The 13,087-nt window shown below is 45.3% G+C and overlaps 4 protein-coding genes across 4 annotated transcripts; 2 read left to right on the top strand and 2 right to left on the bottom strand.

The window, feature by feature from the left end:
* Positions 1–1,614: 1,614 nt before the first annotated feature.
* On the top strand, positions 1,615–2,160 carry I203_105990 (uncharacterized protein; the record flags this gene model as incomplete). The annotated part of the gene is made up of 2 exons (XM_019147763.1): positions 1,615–1,973; positions 2,037–2,160. 2 exons carry the CDS (start codon positions 1,615–1,617, stop codon positions 2,158–2,160), a joined length of 483 nt encoding a protein of 160 aa, XP_019002681.1.
* Positions 2,161–2,472: 312 nt separating this feature from the next.
* Positions 2,473–4,219, bottom strand: I203_105989 (uncharacterized protein; the record flags this gene model as incomplete). Its single annotated transcript, XM_019147762.1, has 4 exons — positions 2,473–3,251; positions 3,323–3,719; positions 3,790–3,846; positions 3,917–4,219. 4 exons carry the CDS (start codon positions 4,217–4,219, stop codon positions 2,473–2,475), a joined length of 1,536 nt encoding a protein of 511 aa, XP_019002680.1.
* Positions 4,220–5,443: 1,224 nt separating this feature from the next.
* Positions 5,444–7,273, top strand: I203_105988 (uncharacterized protein; the record flags this gene model as incomplete). The annotated part of the gene is made up of 9 exons (XM_019147760.1): positions 5,444–5,593; positions 5,658–5,812; positions 5,881–6,074; positions 6,164–6,271; positions 6,336–6,545; positions 6,629–6,687; positions 6,757–6,794; positions 6,885–6,964; positions 7,047–7,273. The coding sequence occupies 9 exons, from the start codon at positions 5,444–5,446 to the stop codon at positions 7,271–7,273; spliced, it is 1,221 nt and encodes a 406-aa protein (XP_019002678.1).
* Positions 7,274–7,514: 241 nt separating this feature from the next.
* On the bottom strand, positions 7,515–13,034 carry I203_105987 (uncharacterized protein; the record flags this gene model as incomplete). The annotated part of the gene is made up of 16 exons (XM_065517882.1): positions 7,515–7,743; positions 7,822–8,638; positions 8,697–9,784; positions 9,838–9,933; positions 9,996–10,132; positions 10,194–10,339; positions 10,402–10,545; positions 10,617–10,920; positions 10,975–11,414; positions 11,470–11,746; positions 11,847–12,272; positions 12,336–12,420; positions 12,496–12,616; positions 12,686–12,810; positions 12,874–12,933; positions 13,006–13,034. 16 exons carry the CDS (start codon positions 13,032–13,034, stop codon positions 7,515–7,517), a joined length of 4,524 nt encoding a protein of 1,507 aa, XP_065373186.1.
* Between the last annotated feature and the right edge of the window lie 53 nt (positions 13,035–13,087).

Genomic DNA, 13,087 nt, shown 5'->3' with positions numbered 1-13,087 from the left:
AATGCATCACATGCATCGACAACGGTGTGTTTGATAGCGACAACGATGGTTGACGCGTTGAGCACCGCTCTCAACATGATGACGATGCGTGAGTTGAGTGGACTGAACAAGAAACAATATTATCAAAAAAGTATGTTTGTTACAAGGTACTATGATACATTCCTTCCTCGCCACCCGGTGATTTTCAGTGGATTAGAGAATTCTCTCACGCCCTCGGAGTGCGACCCCAGGTGTCAACTACGGAACATGTTGGATCACGACCTCGGTGTATCAAGTCTTCACCCGTCGACTTGAAACCTTTCATTGGTCATGCATGAACGGCAGATTGGTGGACCCGCTATCCCACTATGTGACTCCTTTGGCCACGACCAGGAATGTTGCCTACCCAGCGTACCAGATCAACCACCGTGCGACGAGAGAGGAAATGTACAAAACATTTATGTTGATGTTATGAGTATCACTGGACTAGGTGTAGACCGGGTTGGCGACTTGAACGAAGCAGCGGCATTTTTCCAAGTGGTTTTCTCCATTTGGGTGTATGTAATCCTTTTCTTCGGCTGACGGTACTCGCGGAATAGCCTTGAACCATTCAGGTATCTTCTTTCAGAACGTTGCTCGCTTATGGTTTGAATCTCCATATCACATCTTATACCCCTTTACTCTCCTTCTTGACGTTCATCACAAGGGTTCAGCGCACACAACGATGGATTTCGATACAATTCGCACTAGGGCTGCAACATCTGTTTGGGATCGACCTTCGGCTTCACCTAGTCCTGAAACCCAATCAGTCAACTTCAGTCGTATCAAAAGATTTGTAGCATCGTTTGATCTCGATGAGCAAGAGGATAGTATTCGGAAAGAATTGGGGATACCACCATTCACAGATTATTCCCATCAACAGAAAGTACTCCAGGGATGCTCAGTTATCCTGGTGATCTGCCGCGACTACCATGGCAAATATCACAAGGTTTGGGGCAACAGATTGAGGAAGGATTTGGATCGAACAAAGATCTCTTTTAAGTCGGATGAAGCAGAAGCTGAAAGGAGATTATGCGAAGAGATGATTATATGGAATTTTGGGTCTCATTATCTCAAACAGTTTGTACTTGTGAGTAGTATGACTGTCTTCAAGACAAAGAACACTCTAAACCTGGCCATCCTGAATTCCACGGTAAACCTCTCCTGACCCTCTTCGCCCCAACCAATATCGCCTTTGCAGCCATCCCACCTAAGCTCAAATTCTACCTCTTCTCCTCATTCGGTGAACATGCACGTCAGTATAGCGCTGATCAGGTGAATTATCCAATGTAGAGCCTGGGGGGTACATTCATTATGAAAGAGCCGACGAAGCCAATCCCATTAAACGACGACCGTACTATCATCATCCTTACACCAGCATGCAATATACTATCTCTGTACCCCTGCTTTCAAGCAAACTCGCCTATCTTCTCTTCGGCCGTTGACTTCGTCAGCTGTATCTCAGATGGATTGGGTGAGATTGGTTGAGCTCTTGGATGCGCTTCTCCTGACTCGCCAAAGTCTGATAGTCAAGAAGAATCAGAATTTCAAGTGGATAGCCAAAGCCACATTTTTCTTCAGCTGAAATCGAAGCTCATGAAAAAACTTCGCAATGATCTGTACGATGACTTGCGAGATGAATTAGAAGACGAATTAAGAGATACATTCGTGTCTGATTTAATTGAGAATGTAAAGGCGGACATATTAGAGGATATACGGGATGAGATGAAAGAGCAACTGGTGAATTTAGAGGAGGAGATGAAAGAGAAGCTGAGAGAGGAACTGAAGGTCGACCTCACAAGCGAAGTGGAGGAAGAGGTCACTAATGAATTGATTGCTCGATTCAAGCTGGATATCACACAACTGAAGAGTAGGATATCCAAGCTAGGAAGGAAAGAGGGAGTAGGGAAGGCATCAGAAGCTAGTGAAGAAGCTTCGATTGTGACTGTGAAGTCGTGAGTACGCGACAGCATTCATTGATGTGTATCGACGACTGACATATCTGCGTCGGTCATCAGTCCAACTAGTCCCAAGAAGAGAGTGGTTTCTGAGGAGAAGGAGAAAGATATCGAAGGGGAGCGTACGCAGCAGAAGAAAGAGAGGGAAGGGAGCCCTGTCGTGGATTGGAGGAACACATTATAGATGTTTATGCAGATGAGAAAGAGAAAGATATGGAAAGATAACATATCGTTAAGAGAGGGAAGGAAAAATAGGAACGAGTATTGGTATGGACAATGGCTATTTGGTTTCATCTGTATAAGTAGTTCATGGTATAGTTCATGGGACATTCACATCGACATCGCATCATAGTAACATTGTATCTCACGAATCATATCGTTTAATGTAGCTCAAGGTAATATTCAAATACATGTCAACATTTCGTGTGGACTACTGACGGTGATGACTTTTTACTAACTACTACAGATTAACCTATCAACTGATGTCGACGGTAAATTAAAATTGGTCAACCCAAGCAGGGAACCAGTCCTCCCAGTTCTCCCACGAATCAAGATGAGCAATATCCTTACCATGGTGATCATGGTGGTGATGAGGTGGAATAAGGAGATGATCAATGACGTGAGTCGCACCGTTTCTTGCAGGTACGTCGATGACCTTGACTTCTTGTCCATTGACCTTGATGGTTGTCTTGACAGCTCCTTCTACAGGGAGGAACTTGGTCTTGTCGATCTCGATCTTCAGAGTAGAATTGGGAAGAGCTGGGGAGATTTGAATTTCTTTGTGGAACGAAGGATCGTTACCCAAATTGAAGTATTCGTAATCACCCAAAGTATCGACAAATGAATCGATTTGCGATTTCTTCTCCTTTTGGGTATAAAGCAGTTCGGAAAGAAGAAGGGTGTTGGGGATATAGTGGTAAGCCAATAATTTGGTCAAAGCGTGTTCACCGAATGGAGTGAATAGGTAGAATTTGAGCTTGGGTGGGATGGCTGCGAAGGCGATGTTGGTTGGGGCGAAGAGGGTTAAGAGTGGTTTACCGTGGAATTCAGGATGGCCAGGTTTAGAGTGTTCTTTGTCGTAAGACCAGTCAAGATACCTTCGTCCATGGATCTTCTGGACGCTTGACGTAAGGGTGGAGAATACGTCGGGGAATAAGAATAGCTCTTCGATAATTGATCCGGGAGGGATAAGAGGGTGGTTCAAAGTATGGAAATATCCGTTTCGAGCCTTAATATCGGAGACAAGTACCTTGGCGTAGAAGTTGATCTTGAGAGCTGAGATAGGGGCAGTGGCATATTAGCTAATGATGCTGACGCATGGGTGGTTAGACAAAACGATTACTCACAAGGTGGAACAAAGTGTTTATCGATCCTGATTCTCCTGTGAAGACCACCATACGATCCATCCTCGGCTTTCAAGGCAGTGGCGATAGTAGAGTTCTGAGCCAACTCTTGAGCAGTGTATGCCTTGGTAAGACCATGGTATTGCAAGACTTTACCGGCGATCTTCCTGAAAATCTCTTTTCTTCTCTTTCGCTTTTCGGGATCATCATCGTCATCATGGTGGTGGTGATGGTGGTGATCATCTTCATCGGCAGCGAGAAGAGAGGGTTCAGATTCAAGGGCGTTGGAGAGAGTAATCAAGGAAGGACTGTGTAGAAGTTCGACGAGGGAGTCATCGTCATCGTGATCATCGTCATCGTGATGGTGGTGGGGTGGGGTGAGAGCATCGTTATTGGGAGCCTATACATTTGTTGTTGCAAGTATGAGTATATTGACGCTACAAACAGGGATGATTGGGAATGCTACTCACAAAGAAGGTGATTTGAAGGTCTTTGTCGTCAAGATAGTCGATGGCTTTACCTTCGAACTGAGATATGAACAGTATCATTATCGTGAACAAGTTTGTATACCGATGAACAGATGAAACAACCACTCACCTCGATGATCTTCACCAGTTTACTGAACGAATGAGGATCAGCTTTCAAAGCTTGCCAGATGGTCAACGAGGATTTATCATCATCATCTTTGCTATCGGTGGCGATACCAGAAATAGCTTCGAGTTCATCGATGACATCTTCAGCTTTAGACCATGACCAAGAGGACAATGATCTGAGACCATCAGTGAATCCCGATTGGATGTTGTTCCATTGGTTTACTGACAATTCTGGGATCGAAGATGATTGTTGTTTGGCTGGTAAGGCAGTTACCAGAGGTAACAGGATTAAAGGTGAGAATCGCATTTTGAGTGTGCGTTCTTTGGTGGTGAAAAGGAGGATGGGAAGTCGACCGATTCAGCTTGTGTTATATATGGCGTATAAGAAACGAATCGATTGCGCAGCGTTGAGGTGTGAAAGGTGGGGGGTATGATGATATGACGTGACTCGTCAGGTCATATAACGTGCTTTCGACATGAACAACTAATCGACCGAAGACCGATGATCTAGCCTCTCTAGACTGGTTGGTGGACTCAAAGGTAGAAAATGCGAGGACAATCGATGTCATGCATGGGATTGCTATATGACATGACCTCAGAATTACCTGAACGTGCTATATACCAGGACCACCGATCAGCTGATTTCAGTGTCAACGGTTGTTGTTGCCCCACACTGAAGACGCAGCCTTTTTCACCCGAAATCGAGCAGTTCCCCCGGATCGACCATAAATCAAGACCAGACACTGTAGAGAGCATGTCATCACATATGGAAAAGAGATGCATGCTATCACTTGTCATCACAGTTCTCTCTGTCCAGCACATGCCAGTCAAAACCCTCGAGGTTTCTTTCATTACATCGACACCGGCCTTGTGTTCGCACCAGTCGGTGATTTTCAGGGGAAGATGTCTAACAACGTCATCTCACATGGTTATCACGCTTGGTGGCGGACAGAGCCTATACCTTAACTGTGTATCTTGCCCTCAAACAAGGATGGCATAGCTAGAATTTAGCATCATCCTGTGGAAGGAGTAGTGTGGTAGGATAGGAAATCGACACTGCTTGAGGTGCGTTCTCTAGACATAATTGTCGCGCGTTCTCAAATGAGTTTTGGGCATTTACCATACGTCGTTTGGACAAGGAACTAGACTAACGGGAATATCTTAAGGGTATCTTATCGATATCCACCTTAACATGGATTGAGTATCCACTTGGCATCCTATCCTCTCGTATCATGTCTCTCTTCTTCAAATCGTTCTGCTTGGCTCTTGCCAAATTTAGCACTATTCCAAGGATCCATCATTCGTACCTCAATATGGCCCCACGCTAGTACCCCATATCCATCTTCTTAGTTACCGCATTTTGGCTGGGGTGTGGGGTGCCAAACCGGAGAGGTACTGTACCTTTGAGCTGCCGACTTTGCTCCGGCCCGACAGCTCTTCATCGACGGTCGAGGCATATAAGAAGCGACAAGACTTGACTCTGCCATGGACTTGGTACTATACCCCACACTTGTATCGATATTACCGCAACATGAGCTACAAATCAGTGATCTTGTCAGCTTTCGTCTGCACTGCTCTGACAGTCAAGGCGGATATCCCTCGATATGCTCAGAAGATCGATCCCCGTTCTTTCGCTGTATTAGACAATGTACCTACAGGTACTCAATTCAATGGGACCTCGGTGTGTAGCTTACAATACCTCTGGGTTGCTAGTGTATAAATTGCTGACTTTATTTCGGTTGTAGCATTTCATACCACCCGGAACGACTTCGGATTCATTAAAAGCGAAACCATTCCATATCTATGACGATGCATTCTACGATATCATAGGTGCGGATCCTACGTTGACGTTGCTCGTCCAGACGGAGACGGATCCTATCTTTCATGAAGCAGTAGTATGGTGAGTGGTCATCAGAAAGATGATTCAGAATTAAATGGTGAGAGGTTGATGTTTGTGGATCATTTCAGGCACCCCAAAACCAATTCTGTATACTTTGCGCAGAATGCTGGACCAGTGGCTGCCGGTACGGGCTTAAACAAGTCAGCGATCGTACAGAAAATTTATCTTGACGAGGCCGAGAAGATCGTCGCTCAAGGTAACGGAAGTGGATTTGTCAATGTTACGACCGTCAATTCAGGCCAACAGGTCATCAATCCCAATGGTAAGTCATCATAATTTCCTATAATGGCTGATCCTATCATGCAGTATATCATGGAAAGCTAACAAAGAGTGAAATACATGCATCATCAGGTGGCACAAATTTCCGAGGTAAAATAGTCTTTACAGGTGAAGGTCAAGGTGATAACATCGCACCCGCCATGTACCTGGTTGATCCAAATAATAACGACAATACCACCGGTAGGTTGGCCTTATCATGGTATAAAGTGTCATGATAATTGACAGATCGTGCTTGATATTCTAGTGATACTTAACAATTTCTTCGGAAGACAATATGATTCCCTCAACGATGTCGCTGTTAATCCTCGAAATCACGAACTTTACTTCACAGATGGACCTTTTGGATGGGTTCAGAACTTCCGACCTAATCCTGTTTTACCTACTCAAGTTTATAGGTTCAATTATGACACTGGTGTGGTAAGAGCTGTAGCAGATGGGTTTCACATGACTAACGGTAGGTGATACACCGTACCGTTAGGGAGAATAGCTTGAAAGTATAGCATAGTGGAGGCTGATACATTTTGGCATATTGAATAGGTGTTACATTCTCTCCTGATGGTATGTACGCTTATGTGACTGATACCGGATTGAGCTCTGTGAGTGAGCAATCCATATAATTTCTGTCTAGCTGAAAAGAACTGACACTGACGGTGCTTGATCCGTAGGGGTTCTGGGGATATAACTATACCAACCCGTCGACCATGTGAGTAGCCTTGAACGACAACCTACAATATGCATCATCATGGGATCTTTTTATATCTATGAAAGCTGATCTCTATCCTCTTATGGATAGCTATCGATACGATGTGAATGATGACGGCAACTTCTCCAACCGTCAATTATTCGCCTATAATGAAATCAGAGTACCAGATGGTAAGTCAATCACCGCTCACTCTCATTAACATCATGTTAGAGACCCAAGAGAGTAAGCTAACGGGGATATTGTCTATGCTAGGTATTCACTGCGACAAACAAGGAAACGTCTACGTAGGTGAGGGAGATGGTATCAACGTCTACAAGCCCGATGGATTATTGATCGGTAGAATATATCTCGGTACCACCTCGGCGAACTTCGCTTTCACAGGTAAAGGCAAGATGGTTGTTTGCGCAGAGACTAAACTCTGGTATGTTAATTGGGATGCGGAAGGTGCGGATACAACTTCGAGGGAGTACACAGGTTGATCATCGGATGAGATGTTATGGCTTAGTATCACTAAAAAGACAAAAATATAACATAGGCGGTCATATTGAAAAATGTAATATAATAGTACGAATGAGTTGACGCTCAGAGAAAGAATAAAAGAAAGCGTTTGTGAACATGCATGCAAAGCTCTAATTTGGTAGTGTACGGTACAACAACTTATACTAAATGCCGGATATCTCTCCTTCTCATATGTGAAATATACAAAATTTACAGGTGTTTTTACCTATTACTCACTGGACCACCTTCCATCCTCCATACTTTCACCACCCCACTTCTATCTCCACTTATTATACAACTACTAAAAGGGGTCTCTACCGTACCTAATTTGCATATCGCGTCGTAATGAGGACGTAATGGTTGTCGCTCTCTTTCTCTTGTCGGTACGTTTGGATGTCGATGTACGTTGGGCAGAGTGTATATATGAGTCGGACCAGAACCATTCATTTGCCTGATATGCCCCATAATTTGAATCAGCACATTCTACATAGCGCAGCGTGTTGAACATTAAATCTGTGTTTGAACTCACTTAAATGAAACATCTTTCTCCTTCTGCGATCCACAGACCACAAATCCGTCTTGCACCTTCACCAAATCCCAATACCTAACTACCCTATCCTCACCAGCAGTGACCATCCAACCTGGGTTTCCCGATCTACTATGATCATTCTTCGTTCCGAGCTCCGGTACAGACATCAGAACACTCTCATCGGTTTTGGGGAGGGACGACCAACTTTGCCCTACAATCAAATCCAGTACAGATTTGGGTGTCGCAAGTGGAGAAGATGAATTACTGAAATCCTCTGCTGTGATGGTCTTTGTCAGACTACCTAAAACTGATTCAGCAGATTGAGCGAGCTGTGAGATGTAAGCCGCTTTATCGGATATCACATCCTCGACTTCTTTAGGTGGATCAGGATGCTTGCTGGGCCGCGATGTTCGAACTTCGTAAATCTCCATCAATTTTGACGTTTCTATATCGTAAGCTTCCACTAATGGGCCGGAATTGTCCTCGTTTTCGCTACCCAATGCGGTCTTCGGGCTGCCATTGGATGACGGTGGCATTACAGATGCCATGATCCACCTGCCTTTCCCTTTGGAAGGATGCAACTTAAGGGAAGTAACCTCGCCTCCAGCTTTCCACGATTTCAAGAGTAGACCAAACCGTAGATCCCAAAGACTAAGTGTCCCAGTCGATGTACCAATCACCAACCAATGAGCAGATGGGCAGAGAGCGGTTACGACTCCCAGTTCTAGAGCATGCTGGAACCGCTTAGTAATTTCCATATTCCTGATGTCCAATATGGCGATCATGGAGGTCGAAGTAACGAGAAAGAGTGATGAATCTGAGATGTAAGATCAGCTAATTTAGTCTACCCGAACAGCTTACAAATTGGTACATACCTTGAAGATGAGCAACCAATTTCACGTATCCCTCTTGCTCACTAGCAGTCCAAGACCGTATACATTCTACCTTCCCGTACTTCGTAGACCCACCCGAAGATCCGACATGCACTCGCAGCACGTGAAGCTGACCATCTTCAGCAGCAGCAGCAAGACAATGAGTGTTCTCAATCCTGCACATACTGGCCACACGGGCATCCATGCGGTAAGTCAAGCGAGGCTTGGTGGTGACACTTCTTTCGAGTCTTGCAGAGTCCCAAATATGGATGGAGGCGTCTTCCGATGCAGTAGCGAAGAACAGGCTATCTGGGGAAGTAACAATAGCTGTTATAGCCCCTTCATGCTGTGTAAGATGAGCGATCATTGTCACGCCCTGAGGTATCGAGGAGGTATTCTTTACTCTCGGGTTTCGCTTTCGATGACTTGCAGTCACACGAGGTCCAAAATCGAGTAAGGGCTCTCGATAATTGTCCAGATCAACCTGTTCTAGGAAGGCTCTTACTCCCGGATCTTGTCCCTCGTAGGAACTACTATAGGGCGCGAGGGACCGAGGAGTGGCTGGGGCAAACCCTCCTGTAGCCAAAGGTGTCGTTCTACCAGATAGCGGTTCGTCGTGAATCGTTGTTGTGCCTGTCGCGTTGGTGTGAGAAGCAGCTACGGCTGGAGCAGCCTTAGAATCTATCTTCTTACGACTAGACCGGGAAAGAGCGGCCAGATCAATGGAAGAAGAAAGCCCGGATTCTGAAGGGGTTGCGTTCGATTCGGTATTGGAGGTGAGAAGAGGTTCGGCGGGAGTTTTATCGGTTTTGGCAATCGTGAGTGGCTCGAGTGTAGCTAACTTCTTGCGTATCTCGTCAAGGGGATTGTCGACAGTGCCTCTATTGCTTCTACTTGCAAAAGATGTTCGACGACTGATGGGAGAATCCGAAAGATGAGGTCGCAGACGTTTTATATCTGCTTTCGCATCGACACCGATCGTACGGGGACTGATGAATATAGTTTGAGGGGTAACGCCCAGGTCTGTGAGGGAGACTGACTTCCCGGTGACTAGATTGGCTTCAGATGAGGATAATTCTGAGCTTTCCCGTCTAAAACATATGTCAGTAAATGGATCACGAAGATCTTTGACGGGACAACTCACGCTTTCGAAGCATTCGCCTGTTTTACGATGAACTCCTTCATCACCTCAATCTTCCTCTCATCCTTCTCCGTAATGCCTTTATCTCGAAGCTGCTGCCTGTTGTTCCAAATGATATCAGTGAATGTTCAACCTCAGCGTAGCAGATCGACTGGACTCACGAAGCGGTGACTTGACCTTGAGCAGCCTTCACCAGGCTCGACTTGGTGGTCCCTTTACTCTGCGGGATGTTCCAATATCCTTTGGGCGGAGTCTGCAAAGCAGCTACTTTGGCGGCTATCAGGGTACTTCGCGGTAACTGACCGAGAATGTCAGTCGTGATTATAGCAGCGGAGGCAGGAAGGATGCCGACGACTCACGGGAGGTAATATAGCTGACAGTATGCTGATCTCATTCATTTCTTTGATATCAGCATGCAGTAATGGTCTGATGCCGGGATATAGTATGCACCAGACATCGGTAGGAGGCAGATTACGAGCCGCAGCAGCTATGAATCCAGCAGTGCCTTTGAATGGGGAAATCAGATTACAAATTTTCGGTCATTATGCCAAGAAGCACCAAACATACCTTGTCTGATCCACATGTTAGGATGACAAAGAAACCCTCTGACCGCAGCGAAGACATCCCATGACTTCATTCTCGCTAGTAAACCTAAAGATGTCAAGCTGGTCATACTGCCGATCACGCGAGCCACTACAGCTTCTTCCGGATCTGCAAAGTGTGCTTGATCAGCTGTCATGCCAATCTGAAGAGTCAGGACTGAGTGATGCAGTTGAATTCACCAGCAAGCGCCTGCAACATTAATGGCAGCACGTATTCCTCTATCGCTCTGACTCCAATGAAAGCTCCCACACCAACAATACCATCGAAGAATGCCAGTCGCAATTGCCAATCTCGATCGTTGAGGTAGGTCATGATATGACTAAGAACCGTCTCATTTGACTTTTGACGGCCGAAAAATAGGCATAAATCTGATATAGACGCAAGAATCGAGCGTTTGACGGGAGGAGCAGTATCAACAAGGAGGGTCGTCGCTTGTTCTTCCACAACGGACTGGATCTCCTGAAGCATAGCGTCGTAGTCAGGCTGCAAACACCAATCAGCGATACTTTACAAACATTGCTGAATCGTTCCACTCACCTCGATGATGGTAGATGATTCTGAGCTGGGACCACCAATAGGTTTTGTTGCTTGACTCATTTCCAACATATTGACTGCTGCATCGGCCAGCCTTACTAGACCTTTAGCATACGTAGCTCTGACAAAAATATCAATGTCTACAGCCAGATGTCGCATCTGGGGCAAAAGATATTCTGGAATGAATGTGGAGTTTTGAGGTGTGATGGAATTGACGGATTCGACAACTATCACAAGGGTTCTACATGCCTCTGCCCGAACGATAGGCACATCGTCTGAGAGCAACTCGACCACAAAAGGTATAATGCGGTCAACTTTGTCTTCGTCAAATAGGTAAGGGAGAAGGTTGAGGAAAAGCTGAAGACCGTGAAGGCGAGATGAGGGCCATATGCAGTTCCGGATGGACGATGTGACAATATTGAGCAGTAGAAGAGCAGGTCCGTCTACACATATGAGATCAGTCTAGACATTGAGGGGGGAAAGGACGAGGCGGCGCACCCGGTGAAGGACCCTTATCGAGGTGTACACTTATACTCTCCCATTCATCCAGTAATCTATCTATCTTTATCCCACACAGCCCCGCTGACCTCTGGAGAAACGTTATTTCCGAATTGGTATTGCTTTGAGATTCCGCAGTTTCCGACAACGAGGCTATATAGTCTTGAAGAAAGGTGTAAAAGTACTCTGGGAAGATGATTTCTCTGAAGTTAGATAAGATGCGGTCGAAGGAGGGCCTGGACGCAGGATCGCGAGATAGCATCTGAGATATCATTTCCTATGTTTCAATGACATGAATCAGCTGTACGTCTTGGCAAAGAGTACCAGAAAGCTGACATGAAATCAGGTCAGGATCGAAAATGATCATTGCGACTCACCTTTACTTCATCATCATCGATATTCTCCAATAACCCCTCCAATCCTACTGTACCCTGTCTATAAGCAAACAATTCACTCAGATTGAATACCGTTCTTCCATCTGTCCACATCTCAGCTAGGACGCATCCAGCACTGAAAACATCCATCTCTTCCGTCACTCTTCCATCTCTCTTACCCCAACCTTCAAATTCACCTTCACCGGGTACTTTCCTCTTCTCTTCTGCCAATTTTGAGTCAGAAGTGTAAAACCTCTCAGGTGCGATGTAACATGTTCTTCTCGATGATGTATCGAAGAAGAAAGAGAAGTCGGATGGGTCATCTAAAGGTAGATAAGTGGGTTTGAAAGATGATGAGAAATCTGTTAAGAGTAATGTGAGGTCGGTGGTGAGGAGGATATTTTCTGATTTGACGTCTCCGTGAGCGACCTATATAACATATAGAGATCAGCTATGACACGGATGTAGGCATCAAATGACTGGCTGACTTGCCTTCCTCAATCGAGCATCTTTGAGGCATGTCAATAACTGAAATGCTATCCATTTCTTTTCTATACTGGCAAGGTACGGCTGAGTGCTACAAAATCATAGGTGTCAATCTCAGCCCATTCAGACTCCACATCTTGCTTGTCCAGCAAAGATAAGCACTCACCTGACTCTATCGTACAGATTGGATCCAACCCATTGTCTAATCAGATACCCAGCTTTGTCAGTCTCTACAAACGCCTGGTACGTGTTGACATTTGGTAGATCAGATAGATTGTCTCTTTCAGCTATTTGATGATCGACAGTCTTGATCAGCTAATCATCCTTGGGATATTTCACCTACTGAGCTGACATACTTTTCAATCTACGCTGTATCACTCTTAGTGACATGGCAGGATCAGGTTTGATGAATATCTTGAGGACGATTGGGCCGTAGGCATGTCTAGCTAAGATAGTTTTGAGGAATCGTGAGGAAGATAAACTATTCGAATTATCACAGTAAGCTACCTATCCCACATTGGCCATTTGGTACCGGAGATCTTACCTCTTGTCATAAGATATATCATTGCCCAATTCCGCTACGTATGAGTCCAAAGCCGTCGAGCTAGATAAATACATAAATGGCAATCGTCAGTCAGAAACTCCGGTGAATCAGAGATGGTAATCGACGACTCACGCCCTGGCCATAGAGGAGATATTACCCATGATAACCCCACTGTCCTTGCCTGCATGGAGGTGTATGTGAAGGCGAACGCTCA

The sequence above is a fragment of the Kwoniella mangroviensis genome (assembly GCF_000507465.2).
Source record: "Kwoniella mangroviensis CBS 8507 chromosome 1 map unlocalized Ctg02, whole genome shotgun sequence".
NCBI classification, from domain to species: Eukaryota; Fungi; Basidiomycota; class Tremellomycetes; order Tremellales; family Cryptococcaceae; genus Kwoniella; species Kwoniella mangrovensis.
This window is presented reverse-complemented; position numbering and strand designations above follow the sequence as displayed.